We start from the raw sequence: 20406 nt of genomic DNA on the forward strand, positions 1-20406 counted from the left end.
CCGTGACACCTCCTCCTCTCCCGTAGGTGCTTGGCGAAGCCCTGCAGGATTGCCACGCTCCTCCATCACCACCACGCCGTTGTGCTGCTGCTGGATGGAGTCTTCCTCAACCTCTCCCTCTCTCCTTGCTGGATCAAGGCGTGGGAGACATCGTCGAGCTGTACGTGTGTTGAACGCGGAGGTGCCGTCCGTTCGGCACTAGGATCATCGGTGATCTGAATCACGACGAGTACGACTCCATCAACCCTGTTCACTTGAACGCTTCCGCTTAGCGATCTACAAGGGTATGTAGATGCACTCTCCTTCCCCTTGTTGCTAGTCTCTCCATAGATAGATCTTGGTGACGCGTAGGAAAATTTTGAATTTCTACTACGTTCCCCATCAGTGGCATCATGAGCTAGGTCTATTGCGTAGATTCTTTGCACGAGTAGAACACAAAGTAGTTGTGGGCGTCGATATTGTTCAATATGCTTGCCGTTACTAGTCTTATCTTGATTCGGCGGCATCGTGGGATGAAGCGGCCCGGACCAACCTTACACGTACGCTTACGTGAGACCGGTTCCACCGACAAACATGCACTAGTTGCATAAGGTGGCTGGCGGGTGTCTGTCTCTCCCACTTTAGTCGGATCGGATTCGATGAAAAGGGTCCTTATGAAGGGTAAATAGCAATTGGCATATCACGTTGTGGTTCATGCGTAGGTAAGAAACGTTCTTGCTAGAAACCCCTAGCAGCCACGTAAAACATGCAAACAACAATTAGAGGACGTCTAACTTGTTTTTGCAGGGTATGCTATGTGATGTGATATGGCCCAAAAGGATGTGATGAATGATATATGTGATGTATGAGATTGATCATGTTCTTGTAATAGGAATCACGACTTGCATGTCGATGAGTATGACAACCGGTAGGAGCCATAGGAGTTGTCTTAATTTATTTGTGACCTGCGTGTCAACTTAAACGTCATGTAATTACTTTACTTTATTGCTAACCGTTAGCCATAGTAGTAGAAGTAATAGTTGGCGAGGCAACTTCATGAAGACACGATGATGGAGATCATGATGATGGAGATCATGGTGTCATGCCGGTGACGATGATGATCATGGAGCCCCGAAGATGGAGATCAAAAGGAGCAAAGTGATGATGGCCATATCATGTCACTATTTGATTGCATGTGATGTTTATCATGTTTATACATCTTATTTGCTTAGAACGACGGTAGTAAATAAGATGATCCCTTACAACAATTTCAATAAGTGTTCTCCCCTAACTGTGCACCGTTGCGACAGTTCGTGTTTCGAAGCACCACGTGATGATCAGGTGTTAGATTCTAACATTCACATACAACGGGTGTAAGACAGATTTACACACGCGAAACACTTAGGGTTAACTTGACGAGCCTAGCATGTACAGACATGGCCTCGGAACACGGAGACCGAAAGGTCGAACATGAGTCGTATAGAAGATGCGATCAACATGAAGATGTTCACCGATGATGACTAGTCCGTCTCACGTGATGATCGGACACGGCCTAGTTTGACTCGGATCATGTAATCACTTAGATGACTAGAGGGATGTCTATCTGAGTGGGAGTTCATAAGATGAACTTAATTATCCTGAACATAGTCAAAAGGTTTTTGCAAATTATGTCGTAGCTCACGCTATAGTTCTACTGTTTAGATATGTTCCTAGAGAAAAATTAGTTGAAAGTTGATAGTAGCAATTATGCGGACTAGGTCCGTAAACTGAGGATTGTCCTCATTGCTTCATAGAAGGCTTATGTCCTTAATGCACCGCTCAGTGTGCTGAACCTCGAACGTTGTCTGTGGTTGTTGCGAACATCTGACATACACGTTTTGATAACTACGTGATAGTTCAGTTAAACGGTTTAGAGTTGAGGCACCAAAGATGTTTTTGAAACGTCGCGAAACATATGAGATGTTTTGAGGGCTGAAATTGGGATTTCAGGCTCGTGCCCATGTCAAGAGGTATAAGACCTCCGATGACTTTCTTAACCTGCAAACTAAGGAGAAAAGCTCAATTGTTGTGCTTGTGCTCAGATTGTCTGAGTACAACAATCGCTTGAATCGAGTGGGAGTTGATCTTCCAGATAAGACAGTGATGGTTCTCCGAAGTCATTACCACCAAGCTGCTAGAGCTTCGTGATGAACTATAATATATCAGGGACATATATGATGATCCTTGAGATACTCGCGATGTTTGACACCGCGAAAGTAGAAATCAAGAAGGAGCATCAATTGTTGATGGTTGGTAAAACCACTAGTTTTAAGAAGGGCAAGGGCAAGAAGGGATACTTCATGAAACGGCAAATCAGCTGCGGCTCTAGTGAAGAAACCCAAGGTAAAACCCAAACCCAAGACTAAGTGCTTCTGTAATAAGGGGAACAACCACTAGAGCAAAATTACCCTAGATACTTGGTAGATAAGAAGGCTGGCAAGGTCGATAGAAGTATATTGGATATACATTGTGTTAATGTGTACTTTGCTAGTACTCCTAGTAGCACCAGGGTATTAGATACCGGTTCGGTTGCTAAGTGTTAGTAACTCGAAACAAAAGGCTACAGAATAAACAGAGACTAGCTAAAGGTGAGCTGATGATATGTGTTGGAAGTTTTTCCAAGCTTGATATGATCAAGCATCGCACGCTCCCTCTACCAAAGAGATTGGTGTTAAACCTAAATAATTGTTATTTGGTGTTTGCGTTGAGCATAGACATGATTGGATTACGTCTATCCCAATACGGTTATTCATTTAAGGAGAATAATGGTTACTCTGTTTATTTGAATAATACCTTCAATGGTCTTACACCTAAAATGAATGGTTTATTAAATCTCGATCGTAGTGATACACATGTTCATGCCAAAAGATAGTAATGATAGTACCACCTACTTGTGGCACTGCCACGTAAGTCATATCGGCATAAAACGCATGAAGAAGCTCCATATTGATGGATCTTTGGGCTCACTCGTTTTTGAAAGTTTGAGACATGCGAACCATGTCTATTGGTGTATATGCATGAAGAAACTCCATGCAAATGGACCGTTTTGACTCACTTGATTTTGAATCACTTGGGACATGCAAATCATACCACATGGGCAAGATGACTGAAAAGCCTCGTTTTCAGTAAGATGGAACAAGATAGCAACTTGTTGGAAGTAACACATTTTGATGTGTGCAGTCCAATGAGTGCTGAGGCATGCAGTGAATATCGTTATGTTCTTACTTCACAGATGATTCGAGTAGATGTTGAGTATATTTACTTGATGAATCACGAGTCTGAATTATTGAAAGGTTCAAGTAATTTCAGTGTGAAGTTGAAAGATCGTCGTGACAAGAGGATAAAAGATCTATGATATGATCATAGAGATGAATATCTGAATCACGAGTTTGGCACAGAATTAAGACATTGTGGAAATTGTTTCACAACTGATACAGCCTGGAACACCATAGTGTGATGGTGTGTCCGAACATCATAACTGCACCCTATTGGATATGATGCATACCATGATGTCTCTTATCGAATTACCACGATAGTTTATGGGTTAGGCATTAGAGACAACCACATTCACTTTAAATAGGGCACCACGTAATTCCGATGAGATGACACCGTATGAACTATGGTTTAGAGAAACCTAAGCTGTCATTTCTTAAAAGTTTGGGGCTGCGACGCTTATGTGAAAAGGTTTCAGGTTGATAAGCTCGAACCCAAAGCAGATAAAATGCATCTTCATAGGACACCCAAAAACAGTTGGGTATACCTCCTAATTCAGATCCGAAAGCAATAGGGATTGTTTCTTGAATCGGATCCTTTTTCGAGGAAAGGTTTCTCTCGAAAAGTTGAGTGGGAGGATGGTGGAGACTTGATGAGGTTATTGAACCGTCACTTCAACAAGTGTGTAGCAGGGCACAGGAAGTTGTTCCTGTGGCACGTACACCAACTGAAGTGGAAGCTTATGATAGTGATCATGAAACTTCGGATCGAGTCACTACCAAACCTCGTGGGATGACAAGGATGCGTACTACTTCAGAGTGGTACGTAATCCTGTCTTGGAAGTCATGTTGCTAGACAACAATGAACCTACGAGCTATGGAGAAGCGATGGTGGGCCCGGATTCCGATAAATGGCTCAAGGCCATAAAACCCGAGAGAGGATCCATGTATGAAAACAAAGTGTAGACTTTGGAAGAACTACTTGATGGTCGTAAGGCTGTTAGGTACATATGGATTTTGAAAGGAAGACAGACAATGATGGTAAGTGTCACCATTGAGAAAGCTCGACTTGTCGTTAAGATGTTTTTCGACAAGTTCAAGGAGTTGACTACGATGAGACTTTCTCACTCGTAGCGATGCTAAGAGTCTGTTGGAATTATACTAGCAATTACTGCATTATTTATGAAATCTTACAGATAGGATGTCAAAACATTGTTTCCTCGACGATTCTTGAGGAAAGGTTGTATGTGATACAACCGGAAGGTTTTGTCTATCCTGAAATATGCTAATAAGTATGCAAAGCTCCAGCAATCCTTCTGAGGACTGGAGTGAGCATCTCGGAGTTGGAATGTATGCTTTGATGATGATCAAAGATTTTGGGTGTATACAAAGTTTATGAGAAACTTGTATTTCCAAAGAAGTGAGTGGGAGCACTATAGAATTTCTGATGAGTATATGTTGTTGACATATTAATGATCAGAAATGACGTAGAATTTCTGGAAAGCATATAGGGTTATTTGGAAAGTGTTTTCAATGGAAAACCTAGATTAAGCTACTTGAACATTGAGCATCAAGATCTATAAGGATAGATCAAAACGCTTAATAGTACTTTCAAATGAGCACATGCCTTGACGTGATCTTGAAGGTGTTCAAGATGGATCAGTCAAAGAAGGAGTTCTTGCCTGAGTTGTAAGGTATGAAGTTAAGACTTAAAGCTTGACCATGGCAGAATAGAGAGAAAGGAACGAAGGTCGTCCCCTATGCTTAAGACATAGGCTCTATAGTATGCTATGCTGTGTACCGCACCTGAAGTGTGCTTTACCATGAGTCAGTCAAGGGGTACAAGAGTGATCCAAGAATGGATCACAGGACAGCGGTCAAAGTTATCCTTAGTAACTAGTGGACTAAGGAATTTTCTCAATTATGGAGGTGGTAAAAGAGTTCGTCGTAAAGGGTTACGTCGATGCAAGCTTAACACCTATCCGGATAGCTCTGAGTAGAGATACCGGATACGTATAATGGAGCAACAATTTAGAATAGCTCCAAGTAGAACAGTTATTTGGAATAGCTCCAAATAGAACGTGGTAGCTGCATCTAGGAGATGACATAGAGATTTGTAAAGCACACACGGATCTGAAAGGTTCAGACCCGTTGACTAAAACCTCTCTCACAAGCAGAACATGATCAAACCCCAGAACTCATTGAGTCTTAATCACATGATGATGTGAACTAGTTTAATGACACTAGTAAACTCTTTGGATGTTAGTCACATGGGGATGTGACCTTGAGTGTTAATCACATATCGATGTAAACTAGATTATTGACTCTAGTGCAAGTGGGAGACTGTTGGAAATATGCCCTAGAGGCAATAATAAATTGATTATTATTATATTTCCTTGTTCATGATAATCGTTTATTATCCATGCTAGAATTGTATTGATAGGAAACTCAGATACATGTGTGGATACATAGACAACACCATGTCCCTAGTAAGCCTCTAGTTGACTAGCTCGTTAATCAATAAATGGTTACGGTTTCCTGACCATGGACATTGGATGTCGTTGATAACGGGATCACATCATTAGGAGAATGATGTGATGGACAAGACCCAATCCTAAGCCTAGTACAAGATCATGTAGTTCGTATGCTAAAGCTTTTCTAATGTCAAGTATCATTTCCTTAGACCATGAGATTGTGCAACTCCCGGATACCGTAGGAGTGCTTTGGGTGTGCCAAACGTCACAACGTAACTGGGTGGCTATAAAGGTACACTACGGGTATCTCTGAAAGTGTCTGTTGGGTTGGCACGAGTCGAGATTGGGATTTTGTCACTCCGTGTAAACGGGGAGGTATCTCTGGGCCCACTCGGTAGGACATCATCATAATGTGCACAATGTGACCAAGGGGTTGATCACGGGATGATGTGTTACGGAACGAGTAAAGAGACTTGCCGGTAACGAGATTGAACAAGGTATCGGTATACCGACGATCGAATCTCGGGCAAGTACCATACCGCTAGACAAAGGGAATTGTATACGGGATTGATTGAGTCCTTGACATCGTGGTTCATCCGATGAGATCATCGTGGAACATGTGTGAGCCAACATGGGTATCCAGATCCCGCTGTTGGTTATTGACCGGAGAACATCTCGGTCATGACTACATGTCTCCCGAACCCGTAGGGTCTACGCACTTAAGGTTCGATGACGCTAGGGTTATAAAGGAAGTTTGTATGTGGTTATCGAATGTTGTTCGGAGTCCCGGATGAGATCCCGGACGTCACAAGGAGTTCCGGAATGGTCCGGAGGTAAAGATTTATATATAGAAAGTCCTGTTTCGGCCATCGGGACAAGTTTCGGGGTCATCGGTATTGTACCGGGACCACCGGAAGGGTCCCGGGGGCCCACCGGGTGGGGCCACCTGCCCCGGGGGGCCACATGGGCTGTAGGGGGTGCGCCTTGGCCTACATGGGCCAAGGGCACCAGCCCCAAGAGGCCCATGCGCCAAGATATAGGAAAAAGGGGAGAGTCCTAAAGGGGGAAGGCACCTCCGAGGTGCCTTGGGGAGGATGGACTCCTCCCCCCTTCTTAGCCGCACCCCTTCCTTGGAGGAGGGGGCAAGGCTGCGCCTCCCCCCTCTCCCCTGCCCCTATATATAGTGGAGGGGAGGGAGGGCATCCACACCTGAGCCCCTGGCGCCTCCCTCCCTCCCGTGACACCTCCTCCTCTCCCGTAGGTGCTTGGCAAAGCCCTGCAGGATTGCCACGCTCCTCCATCACCACCATGCCGTTGTGCTGCTGCTGGATGGAGTCTTCCTCAACCTCTCCCTCTCTCCTTGCTGGATCAAGGCGTGGGAGACATCGTCGAGCTGTACGTGTGTTGAACGCGGAGGTGCCGTCCGTTCGGCACTAGGATCATCGGTGATCTGAATCACGACGAGTACGACTCCATCAACCCCGTTCACTTGAACGCTTCCGCTTAGCGATCTACAAGGGTATGTAGATGCACTCTCCTTCCCCTCGTTGCTAGTCTCTCCATAGATAGATCTTGGTGACGCGTAGGAAAATTTTGAATTTCTGCTACGTTCCCCATCAGGGCGGATTAGGAAAAGGCGCACCGGCGGCTCGCGGCAGAGACAAGATTGAGAAAACGGCGGCTCAACATCGGCCGGCAGGTTGGAGGTGGTCAGAGGATAGCTCTCGGCGACAGAGGAAACGATGTGGCAAACCGGACAGAGCCGGGACGCGGCAGAGGCGGACCAGGCAATTTTTTTTTGATAACAACCAGGCAATTTGATCCTTTGATGCTTTGGTAATTCGATGGCGACTCAGATTAACAGCAGGTCAACGGAGGCGACTTGAAACAGAGGCGACGGCGGCTCTCCCGCTGCTTGAAACGGCAGAGGTGATGGCAAGGCGCGGCCGGCCCGATTACGCGACCCCGGTGGATGAGGCGAAGGCGGAGACTGATTCCCTGGCTTCATCCACTTCCAAAACTGCAGGCGATCTTATCTTGTTCCTGTGAGGATGACTCGGGGTTTGAAATCAGCAAAACAGTGCATCGCAGTAGAAGTTAACTGTCTCGGCGGCTTGGTAATCTCGACAGCGACTTGCATGCTGCGGGCGACTCGGCAACGAAGCATAGTCCGGGTCGTGACCGAATCCTAAAGCTGTGTCGAGGCCGTTCCCTTCTTTCTTTCTTTTCTGACGTTTCGATCAGACAGCTTCAGCCAGGTTCACGTTCCTGTGTGTAGCATATTTTCGGCAGCTAGTAGTATATCTTGGTTGGATAGCAGATGGAATCCATGAGCAAACAGTAACTTATACAAGCTCCAAATAGCTGCGTATCCGAGAGCCTGCCGGCCTAATCCATGTATGAAATAGTAGTACTATTAACTCTCGGTTGCTCATGGCAATTTTTTCTTTCCTAGGGTCTAGAGCCCTTTCCTTTCCTGATGTAGCACTTGATATAAGGAATCTTTGGACAAATAAATTAGTTCCCTTTCTCTTTCTTTCTTTTTTAGTCCAATCCTCAATCCTCACAGACAACCGTCCTGGCCGTAGCTTTACGTAGGATGCAATAGTAGTATTGCTTGGTTCAACAAAGTAGCAGATCGCTTCTTGTTTTCTTCATGTGATGAGTAGTAGCAGCGACCTGTCAAATCCCTTCCTGCAATGCCTGATCATCCCAGAACTTTTGCAGGCAGTCAGCTTCGCCCTGGTTTCTAATTACGGATGAACAGAAATCGACCGGGATTCGATGGATCCTCTGGTTGCGGCGGCGCGCACCACGCGACCCTAATCTTACTTGAACTTAAATTTCATTTCATACGGTTTATCCTGCACTGTTCCATGTCAGCTACTCTTCATCTAATTAATCGCGAGCTTCTCGACCCCTGAGAAAGATCCCTCCAAAAACTCGACATCACCGTGCGCAGGCCCCACGGTGAGAGCCAACTGTTGTGGAATTATCACGTCAGATGTCCTAACGTGAGGACTTAGTCGTGAGGCCAACGCATCTTTGTAGTAGCTTGAGAGGAGTTGAGCGGAATCGAGAGACGCAACACAAGACAGGGATTTAGACAGCTTCGGGCCCCGGGAAACATCATCCGAAATAGCCATACATGTTGTTTGTGGCTAGATCTCATTATGCTCACGAGAGAGTCGCCGCATAAGCCGACTCTCCTCTAGTTGTGTCTAGCCCTAGAGATTGTTTCTTCTTGATTGTCCCTCCTTGGGGAGCCCTGCCCCTCCTTATATATGTTGAAGGGCGGGTTACATGACTAGTCCTAGTAGGATTAGGATTAACCTATTACAAGTGGAGTCCTAGTCTTGCTTCCTTTGTAGGAGAATATTCCTTATGCCTTTCCTCTTAAACCTGCCCATCATAAATGTGAGCCGGCCTTCTAGGCCTTGGGCCTAATCTTCCATCCGACCCGCCGTTAGGGCCATCCGTGAGTCTCCAGGTTCGTGAATCGCCACTCCAGCGGGTTACCAATGAAAACGCCAAGCCCGACCGGGTCATACTTCCGGCCGGGTGATACCGCGGTGTATATCCCCGACAATACGTGCATGCTACGGGACTTGCAAACTTCAACACAAGCATTTCTCAATTTCACAATTACTCAACTTGCACGACTTTGATATTATTGCCTCCATATCTCAAACAATCATCAAGCATCAAACTTCTCTTAGTATTCAAAACACTCATAAGAAAATTTTACTAATCTTAAATACCTAGCATATTAGGATTTTAAGCAAATTACCATGCTATTTAAGACTCTCAAAATAATCTAAGTGAAGCATGAGAGATCAATAGTTTTTATAAAACAAATCCACCACCGTGCTCTAAAAGATATAAGTGAAGTACTAGAGCAAAACTATATATCTCAAAACATATAAGTGAAGCACATGAGTATTCTAACAAATTCCAAATCATGTATGACTCTCTCAAAAGGTGTGTACAACAAGGATGATTGTGGTAAACTAAAAAGTAAAGACTCAAATCATACAAGACGCTTCAAGCAAAACACATATCATGTGGCGAATAAAAATATAGCTTCAAGTAAAGTTACCGATAGAAGTAGACGAAAGAGGGGATGCCTTCCGGGGCATCCCCAAGCTTTGGCTTTTAGGTGTCCTTAGATTATCTTGAGGGTGTCATGGGCATCCCCAAGTTTAGACTCTTGCCACTCCTTGTTCCATAATCCATCAAATCTTTACCCAAAACTTGAAAACTTCACAACACAAAACTCAAAGTAGAGAATCTCGTGAGCTCCGTTAGCGAAAGAAAACAAAAGACCACTTTAAGGTACTGTAATGAACTCATTCTTTTATTTATATTGGTGTTAAATCTACTGTATTCCAACTTCTCTATGGTTTATAAACTATTTTTACTAGCCACAGATTCATCAAAATAAGCAAACAACACACGAAAAATAGAATCTGTCAAAAACAGAACAATCTGTAGTAATCTGTAGCTGGCACAGTATCTGGAACCCCAAAAATTCTAAAATAAATTGCTGGACGTGAGGAATTTATCTATTAATCATATGCAAAAAGAATTAACTAAATAGCACTTTCCAAATAAAAACGACAACAGTTCTCGTGAGCGCTAAAGTTTCTGTTTTTTACAGCAAGTTCAACAAGACTTTCCCTAAGTTTTTCCAACGGTTCTACTTGGCACAAACACTAATTAAACACAAAAAACACAACCTAAACATAGGCTAGATAGATTATTTATTACTAAACAGGATCAAAAAGCAAGGAATAAAAATAAAATTGGGTTGCTTCCCAACAAGCGCTATCGTTTAATGCCCCTAGCTAGGCATTGATAATTTTAATGATGCTCACATGAAAGACAAGAATTGAAGCACAAAGAGAGCATCATAAAACACGTGGCAAACACATTTAAGTCTAACATACTTCTTATGCATAGGCATCTTATAGGCAAACAAATTATCAAGGTAAGCAAAAACTAGCATATGCAAGGAAGCGGAAAGAAACAATAGCAATCTCAACATAACGAGAGGTAATTTAGTAACATGAAATTTTTTACCACCATATTTTCCCCTCTAATAATAATTACATGTAGGATCATAAGCAAATTCAACAAAATAGCTATCACATAAAATATTTTCAACACGATCTGCATGCATGCAAAGTTGACACTCTTCCAAAATAGTGGGATTAACATTAACTAAAGTCATGACCTCTCCAAACCCATTTTTATCAAAAACTTCATAAGATTGAGCATACTCCAAATATGTGGGATCTAAAGTTTACACTCTTCCAAACCCACTTTCAATAATATTACAAACACTATTATCAATCTCATATTCATCATGGGGCTTAAATAATTTTTCAAGATCAAAAGAAGAATCACCCCAATCATGATCATTGCAACAAATAGTAGTCATAGCAAAACTAGCATCCCAAAGCTTAGGGTTTTGCATATCATTAACACAATTGACATCAAGAGAATTTATAATAACATCATTGCAATCATGCTTTTCGTCGAAGGAACTATTAAGTATGGGTGCAATAGCAACGATCTCATGTTTAACATAAGGAACTATAGCAAATTTATCTTCATAAATATTGGCATCATGGCCTCAGGAATAGCAAGCATCATGTTCATCAAGGGATATTTCAATCAAATCATCGGAATCATAATTATCTATAGATTCATGCATATCATTATTTTCTTCCGAAGCAACGGTCATTCTTTTAATAAATTCTTTGGCATAGACATTATGAGCATATTTTTCATAGCAATATTTAAGTATGTCAAAATTTTCAGATTAGTAGAGAGTAATATCATACTTTTCAATCAAAGAAGCAACTTCATAAGCACCCTTAAAAGCAACAAATTCTTCAATTCGTTCGATATCGTAGTAACTATAAACACCCTTTGCATAAGAAGATAAGATTTCAATATCATTAAACTCACATAGGTAGGGGAGGTGTTTTTTTGGGGTTCTTAGAGCAACAAGTAAAATCACAAATTTCACAAAGATTCCAAGCATAACACAGCAATCTGTTTATTTGATTCCATAAGAGTCTCCCTTTTTCAGACAAATGGTGACGCACAAAATGAGCATGCTCATCTAAAGATTTCCCATCAACTAGGCTAGTTGGGGTTTCAGCACGAGCACATAAGGATCGAAGATGATCTAAGTAGAACACTTCAAGTGGATCCATATCAATAGATTTTTAGCAAGCAAATAGAAGGCACATGGAAACACAAACAAGGAGACATATGGGAAGAAGGCAAACAAAAGAAGAGGCAAATAGGGAAAGAGAAGGAGGACAGAGAGAGAGGGCGAATAAAACAGCAAGGGTGAAGTGGGGGAGAGGAAAACGAGAGGCAAATGGCAAATAATGTAATGCGGGAGATAAGGATATGTGATGCGTACTTGGTATATTGGCTTTTGCGTAGACCTCCCCGGCAACGGCGCCAGAAATCCTTCTTGCTACCTCTTGAGCACTGTGTTGGTTTTCTCCGAAGAGGAAGGGATGATGCAGCAAAGTAGCGTAAGTATTTCCCTCAGTTTTTGAGAACCAAGGTATCAATCCAGTAGGAGGCTACGCGCGAGTCCCTCGTACCTGCACAAAACAAATAAATCCTCGCAACCAACGCAAATAGGGGTTGTCAATCCCTACTTGGCCACTTACGAGAGTGAGATCTGATAGATATGATAAGATAATTTTTTTGGTATTTTTATGATAAAGATGCAAAGTAAAATAAAAGTAAAGTAAAAGCAAAAGGAAATAACTAATTATTGGTAGATTAATATGATGAAGATAGACCCGGGGGCCATAGGTTTCACTAGTGGCTTCTCTCGAGAGCATAAGTATTCTACGATGTGTGAACAAATTACTATTGAGCAATTGACAGAATTGAGCATAGTTATGAGAATATCTAGGTATGATCATGTATACAGGCATCACGTCCGAGATAAGTAGATCGACTCCTGCCTGCATCTACTACTATTACTCCACTCATCGACCGCTATCCAGCATGCATCTAGAGTATTAAGTTAATGAAAACAGAGTAACGCCTTAAGTAAGATGACATGATGTAGAGGGATAAACTCATGCAATATGATGAAAACCCCATCTTGTTATACTTGATGGCAACAATACAATACGTGCCTTGCTGCCCCTACTGTCACTGGGAAAGGACACCGCAAGATTGAACCCAAAGCTAAGCACTTCTCCCATTGCAAGAAAGATCAATCTAGTAGGCCAAACCAAACTGATAATTCAAAGAGACTTGCAAAGGTAACCAATCATACATAAAAGAATTCAGAGAAGATTCAAATATTGTTCATAGATAGACTTGATCATAAACCCACAATTCATCGGTCTCAACAAACACACCGCAAAAAGAAGATTATATCGAATAGATCTCCACAAGAGAAGGGGGGAACTTTGTATTGAGATCCAAAAAGAGAGAAGAAGTCATCTAGCTACTAACTATGGACCCGTAGGTCTGAAGTAAACTACTCACACTTCATCGGAGGGGCTATGGTGTTGATGTAGAAGCCCTCCGTGATCGATGCCCCCTCCGGTGGATCTCCGAAACAGGCCCCAAGATGGGATCTCGTGGATACAGAAAGTTGCGGCGGTGAAATTAGGGTTTTGGCTCCGTATCTGATCGTTTGGGGGTACGTAGATATATATAGGAGGAAGGAGTACGCCGGTGGAGCAACAGGGGGCCCATGAGGGTGGAGGGCGCGCCTGGGGGAGGTAGGCGCGCCCCCTACCTCATGGCCTCCTCTTTTGTGTCTTGACGTAGGGTCCAAGTCTCCTGGGTCTTGTTCGTTGAGAAAATCACATTCCCGAAGGTTTCATTCCGTTTGGACTCGTTTGATATTCCTTTTCTTTGAAACCCTAAAACAGGCAAAAAACATCAATTTTGGGCTGGGCCTCTGGTTAATAGGTTAGTCCTAAAATAATATAAAAGTGGATAATAAAGCCCAATAATGTCCAAAACAGTAGATAATATAGCATGGAGCAATCAAAAATTATAGATATGTTGGAGACGTATCACATTCACATCCTATTTCCTCCTGATTAGTTAAGAGTATCTACAGCCGAACTTGTTAAATCTGCCCCTTCAAATGTCTGCGGATATTGACAGGTCAAGTCTCGGTTTTTCCTTCTTACAACTGGACACCTAAATTGCCATACCTCAAATCCATACAAACTCATGCAAATAGGTTGATGCATTACATACATCGTTCGGCTACTACATCACTAACTTGTCATCGGACTACCAAAAGTTGGCGTGATTCGCTATGGTGGAGAAGATCATCCACGGTTGCTCTTGCCCTTCTTGGCATCTTTGCCACAGAAGCTCCGGTCGAAGACGAAGTATTAATCGAGCCGAATCTACTGCTCACCGGAGTTGTCCGACCCATCGTTGTCCTCCTTCTCCTCCTTGGGTGGGCAGTCCGACCATTGCACGGACCATCTGATTCTGCTCTCGGGTGAGGGCGCGCGTGTTCCTTCGCAGCTGCTTCTTTACAATGCGGGCGCGGATGGCTTCCTCCTCTGCGGCCGCCATGTTGGCAACGAGGCAGGCCCCCGCCGCCCTTATCCTCTCCTTCCCACAGCGAGCACACCGGTCCTGATGGGACTCATACTCCACTGGAGCGGTGATGGGGAAGGGGAGATCTGCAGGCTCTCGGGACCGCGATGATCCAGCCCCGAAGGATCCGAGCGCCCGATGCGCCGACGCTATAGAGTCGCGCCGGATAGGTCCTTTCGTCGGCTAGGCGCTGTCGTCCCGGGAGTGGCGGAGTGCAATACGGACGGCCACTGCCTCCTCCAACTCACATGGGATGACACCCCAGTCAACGGATCCTGACTGGTCGGAGTCAGGTCTGCTGCACACCATGCTGGAGATCGCCGGACAGGAGTTTGGGTGGCGGAGGGGAGTGGAATGGAGTGGAGTGAAATGACTAGGGTTTGGTCCAACGAGCGGATGAGGAGGAATATATGTGGGGTCTGCTAGGCCGGGTCCGACATGGCGATCACCTGGGCGCCCCCATATCCGCCTCATATTTGGGCTGGATATGAAGGGTGCCGGTCAATCCGGACATTTGAGGTTCGTTTAAGGCGCCCGTCTGGGTCGAATTTTTGTGACCGGTTAGTGGTCAGGTTGTTCATCCACACGTTTGAGGCGGTTTGGGGCGCCCGACCTTAGATGTTCTAAGGCGGCGGTGTTTGATCAATTTCTCCAAATGCATCATCAGATTCGCAATATAGGAATTCATACATTGCTTCAGAATGACCCGGTGGAGATTTTATGGACGCTTCATGTAGACAATTATGTGTCCAAATAAATTAAATTCAAATTTGAATTGTTTAATTTTAAAACTTTATTATACTAGGTATTTGAACTGTAATTAGAACTACTCTTATTTCAATTGGAGATGCGTTTTTTTTGGTAATATCAATTGGAGATGCCTTGACGAGCCAAACAGCTCGTTCCAAACAGCTTGAGTAGGGACCGTGGATCACGGTGACCCGTCTGGGAGCGAATCCGCTAGTGGGGAACTCTCTGTGCCCTCCGCTTCGCCTCGCTGCAGCACTTCCTCCCCCCTCGTCTTCTCCGCTGGCCTACCCCGATCCAGTCGCCACGGCTACCGCCTCTCCCAGTTTCCACCTGTACGTCATTCCCTGTAGGCGCCGCCGTCCGCTGCACGTTCCACCACCTCTACCCCCGTCCACGGTGGCCATCGCCTAGGCCCCACCTCATTGTCCTCCTCTTGGGCGGCCGCCGGCGCCTCCGCCGTTGCTCCCATGGCGTTAGGGTCGAACGGTCCCGGGAGAGCCGACTGCTGACTGAAGCCCGAGCGCAGGTGTTTTCTTGCCCGGTGGAACTGAGGCCCGCCACCTGTTCGACGGAATGCCGAAGAGGCGCAGGACCAGCGAGGAGGCGACCGATGCGAGCGGCGAGGATCTCATCAGCGCCCTGCCTGACGCCGTCCTCCAGGTCGTGCTGTCCTTTCTGCCCTCGGACGAGACAGTGCGGACGTGCGTGCTCGCTCGGCGCTGGCGCCACCTCTGGAAGTCCACACCCGCCCTACGCATCATCCAGGGTGTTGTGATGTACTGGAATGCCGAGGAGATGAATAACTTCGTGAACTACCTTCTACTCTTCCGCGACCGCTTGCCCTTGGATGAATGTGAGATCAGTTACACCAATCCCTATGGCCTTGCCAATGAGGAATACAGTGAGATATTCCGGTTTGCTAATATGTGGATCCGCTATGCCGTGTCGCTCTGCCAAGCTCAGGTGCTCAAAGTCTGCATCCGCAATGTGCCCGTCTATCTGATGTGTGGCAATTCGACTCTCATGTCACAGTTTCTCAGGAGGGCGGAGCTTACAGGTGTGAATATGTGGAAACATTCACTAGACTTCTCAAGCTGCCCTGCATTGGAGCATCTGAATCTGTGCTCTTCAGCAATTTATGGCCCCAAGATCTCATCCCAATCAGTGAGACGTCTAAGCATCACTCAATGTGAATTCAATGTGAACACTGGTTCCCGCATATGTATTTCTGCCCCATGTCTTGTATACTTGCAACTAGCTGATGTTTTTGGGACTGCTCCTCTGCTTGAGAGAATGCCGTTGTTGGTAACAGCATTTATCAGGCTTGGTCACGGTGGTTTTGGTACCTGTACACATGAAGCTTACGGGGATTGTGATGAATGTTTTCCCTATGGTGGCTCCTTTAATTATCGTGACAGCAATGACTCTGTGCTTCTACAAGGCTTGTCAGGCACCACCAGTTTAGAGTTGACGACTATTGATCCTGATGTGGTATGCTTGCTCTTCTGCTTTAAATCCCAAAGTCTCCTAGTGGCTAGTGTTGCTTTCGATGTACTATACATGTGTATTTGTCATCAACTATACATATACTCACATTTTCAAAATCTCCTTACAGTTTGCATTGTCACCATGTAAAGTATTTGGGTAATCAAATTTTCATGACCAAACCTACTACTCCCTCCGATTCATATTAATTGTTGCTGGTTTAGTACAGCTTTAGTATAGTTGTACAAAACCAGCGACAATTAATATGGATCGGAGGGAGTAACTTTTTCATGATAATGAATTCGTGTATTATTCTTCAGATTCATCACTTGCCTGCATGCTTTCCATTCAACTAGATCGGTGTGTTAGCTTTCCGTTAGATATGGAACTGGATGATCAAGTATATAGGGATGTGGTGTAATCAATTGACATGTGCTTGCACAGATTATGCATGTAGCAAGACCGGGCGTAATTGAGCTACTAAACGAAAGTATCAGTGTGATGTATTGTAGTGCACATCTTGAGTGATCTGTTACATGTGGTTCCTGGTACAGTGATTATAGCACCGATCTGTATTGTAATTGCAGTACATAGTATAATTATAGCACTGATTATTTCAAAAGTACATGGAACACGTAGTTATTATATCCAGTAAGAAGCCCTTACCCATAACTCCAAGCATGTTACTATTGATTGAGATTTTACCACAGGAGGATCGTGTAAGATTCTGACATGCCAACATTTAGCACCATGTTACCAGGTTATATTGACTTATACTTGCAAACCAATTTTTTTGGCCCCAAAGTCAGCACTTCTGAAGTAAGCCATTTTGGTGCAAGCCCATCTGAGTTGATACGTACTTTGCCAGTCCAACATGGTGGCAGGGCTCTGAGCACATTTTGGGAATAGGGTGTTACTGTCTTACTGACATAAAGGACTCGACGTCAAATATTAGAGACCCAATTTATAAAACTGAAAGTGCAAGTACCAAATCGATAAACAAAAAGCGTTAGAGGGATCGGTACATAGTTTTAAGAAACGATTGTAGGTCAATATTGAAATTTTACTCACTTTGCACACAATATGTTTTTATACTCTTGGAATTTTCAATGTCAGACTTTTTGAAGTGTAGGATTGAGAATAATCAGCCGGTTACATTAATTCTTTAGGATTCTAAATCTGAAACCTATTCAATATGACGTGTTATCTGTCTTCTCCAGAAGATCAATCTAGACTCAATAAGACCTACCAGAGCTCCTAGTCATTTCAATATAATTGGAAAATAGTATCTAGTACTTTTTAAAATTTCAATTTTGTTTGTTCTTACTGCTCGCGCTTGGTGCAGTTCACTTTCAGAAAGGATTTGAAACAGTGCCCTACATTTAGTATGCTCAAGACATTATTACTCAATGAGTGGTGTGTAGCGGCTGACTTTGGTGCACTAGTTAACTTTCTTCAGTGCACGCCAATTCTGGAGAAACTTATTATTCAACTTCGACTTGAAAAGGTATATGTTGTCCAAGTATGGTAGCTTTGTCTTGTTGGAGGTACTATGTGTCATTTATTGATTTGAGTAAAATATTTTGTTAGCTTCCGAGAGAGAATTCTATGATAGAAACGTATGAAAGCTATAACCCAGCAGTACAGTTGGTATTGAAGCATCTCAAGGAAGTAGAAATCAAATGTCATAAGGAAGACGAGGTGGTTTGCCAGATTGTGAAGATCTTGAGTACCTTTGGAGTACTTTCTGATCAAATTGACATCCAAGTTATCCAAAAGGCATATGTTTCTGGAAGTAAGTTAGCTATTATTACTTTTCATGATTCATGTGTTTCCGCTATTTGCATTTGTGTTTAAAATTTTTGTCGATAATTACCATCACGAAGTAAGTTACTTATCATCACTCGACTTGATTGTGGCTTTCTATGGTAAAAAACTGCACTCTTACGTTACTTTGAAATATTTCAAATTAGACATTTCACACATGTATAAGAATTAAAAAAACGCAGGCTTAATGGAATGCAAGTGTAAACCTAAGCACAAGCAGCGGTGCATAGCTGTATCCTGTCACTGCCATTTTCCCATCTTTTGGCTGCAAATGCCTAAATAGCACCATGTCATACCTGGAGTCCACATTGGCGGTCCTTGGCAGGCCATCGGTAGTTAGCTGTTGTCAATATAGCTGCAGATGGTACCCAACATCATCTTTTTGAGATTTTGCATTTGACCATGGGAACAGTAATTTCGAAAAAGTACTTGTCCATCTCCAGTAGGAAATCTTGTTGTAGTGGATGTGACAAAAAGCTGGTCCATCAATGTCGTAGGAATGACTGTAGATCATGATACCATCTCAATTATCTCCATTAGCTGACACAACTCTCTGTGCTGTTGCCTGTTGCATCTCTTCACTCAAGATATGAGCACTGGTTAAAGGGGAGATTATCTATTCTTGCACTAGCAGCTTAGCATGAGCACTTTGGTAGCTTTGTAGGCCGCGGAAACGTTCAAAATGTCTGATCCACCTTAGAAGGCTGCAGTAGCCGAAATTCTCAGCCGGTTACGAGTTAATCCCTCTGTCCCATTACCACAACTAACCACGCACACAGACCAAGGAGACACATAACTTCTCTCGAAACGTTTAAGCTAGGGCAGGTATAAAACAATTCAATAGCTACACTTTGATTATCTCAATGGACAATTAAATGGAGACTCTTCCGAGGTCGTGGGAAGGTAATACCGAAACGGGAGAGCAGTGACACATCCTCCTAGCTTTCCAGCAATTAGATCATCTTGCATCCCGGTGTAAGTGTGAAGGCATTCGATGCATTGCAAGATCCAGCGCTGCCAACTCTCCAATGCTTATTGTGTTCTGTTGTGTTTCTGCAGGTTTCAGCTTCGAGCAGACTGAGATCCTGGATTGATGATGGATCTTCAGTCTCCTGATCGCTTGGGCACCTGTCTACTACAGCTATGAGTTTGTGGCCTTCTGATCTGGATGTTCTAGCAGTCTTGCTTTATCTGAACCTTGCGTTCTGAGTGAGTACCAGGACGTCCATGTTAGCTCAGGATCACTATGCTGGTTAAAATTGGTCTCAAGTTCGTTTGCATTTGGTGTGGGTGTCCGTTATGCAATGGTTGCCCTTGGAAACATGGTTGATGGGCTTCAAAGTGTTGTTTGTTATCTGTCCTTGGATTAGTTCGGCAGACGTTCCGAACGGTCTGAGTTTATGTCACCAACTTGCTTATTATCAGCTCCGCTTCTCCTGTCTGTCTCCTTTATGTTTCTTTAGATTAGATAGATTTATTCGGTTGGCTGTGATGTGTGCACATTTTGGTTCGAAATTGCTTTGGACCGATCTGATGTGCTGATCTGACAAGGCCGCGGGTTCATGCCTGCACTCCTGTGCGCTATTCTACCCTCGGGGTTCCAAATCTGCATCTAGAGGTGTCGCAGTTTCTTGAAAAGGGGTCGTATATATATGCCAACTAAAGTAAGGCGCAGGCTAATAAGTTCATCCAGCAGAAAGTTAGAATCCTCTTCAAATCTTGAAACTATCATCATCAGATACTACAAAAGACACCACGCGATGCCCCGGCCATGGTGTTGTATTGCCCGCGCGGTGCGAACGTACCACCAGGCAGCAGCTGCTAGTACATCACAGTATTCCGTTCCCGTTGCCGTTGGCATCACGTGGCTGCCGTCACTCTACCCCCAGCACGGCCACAAATCGCACGAGCAGGAGCAGGGGGTAACATGGGTGAACAGTAGCCGTTGGCAGAGGGATCAGACTTAATCAGGTCGGCCCTTTGTCTTCCACCGGGCCGTGGCGTTGGACGTATGCGTC

General features: G+C 44.0%; 1 protein-coding gene across 1 annotated transcript; it reads left to right on the top strand.

Annotated features, from left to right (window-relative positions):
- The first annotated feature begins 15244 nt into the window (after positions 1-15244).
- LOC119332380 (F-box/FBD/LRR-repeat protein At5g22660-like) lies at positions 15245-19822 on the top strand. Its single transcript, XM_037605566.1, has 4 exons — positions 15245-16567; positions 17907-18068; positions 18152-18356; positions 19448-19822. Exons 1-4 carry the CDS (start codon positions 15650-15652, stop codon positions 19480-19482), a joined length of 1320 nt encoding a protein of 439 aa, XP_037461463.1. The 5' UTR covers positions 15245-15649; the 3' UTR covers positions 19483-19822.
- The last annotated feature ends 584 nt before the right edge of the window (positions 19823-20406 follow it).

Source organism: Triticum dicoccoides, chromosome 7A (genome assembly GCF_002162155.2).
Source record: "Triticum dicoccoides isolate Atlit2015 ecotype Zavitan chromosome 7A, WEW_v2.0, whole genome shotgun sequence".
NCBI classification, from domain to species: Eukaryota; Viridiplantae; Streptophyta; class Magnoliopsida; order Poales; family Poaceae; genus Triticum; species Triticum dicoccoides.

Excerpts from the sequence above, each read along its gene's own strand:
- LOC119332380 (XM_037605566.1), top strand. The coding sequence starts at position 15,650 with ATGCCGAAGAGGCGCAGGACCAGCGAGGAGGCGACCGATGCGAGCGGC. Across the intron at positions 16,568-17,906 it reads CGACTATTGATCCTGATGTG|TTCACTTTCAGAAAGGATTT; the intron begins GTATGCTTGCTC and ends CGCTTGGTGCAG. Across the intron at positions 18,069-18,151 it reads TTCAACTTCGACTTGAAAAG|CTTCCGAGAGAGAATTCTAT; the intron begins GTATATGTTGTC and ends ATATTTTGTTAG.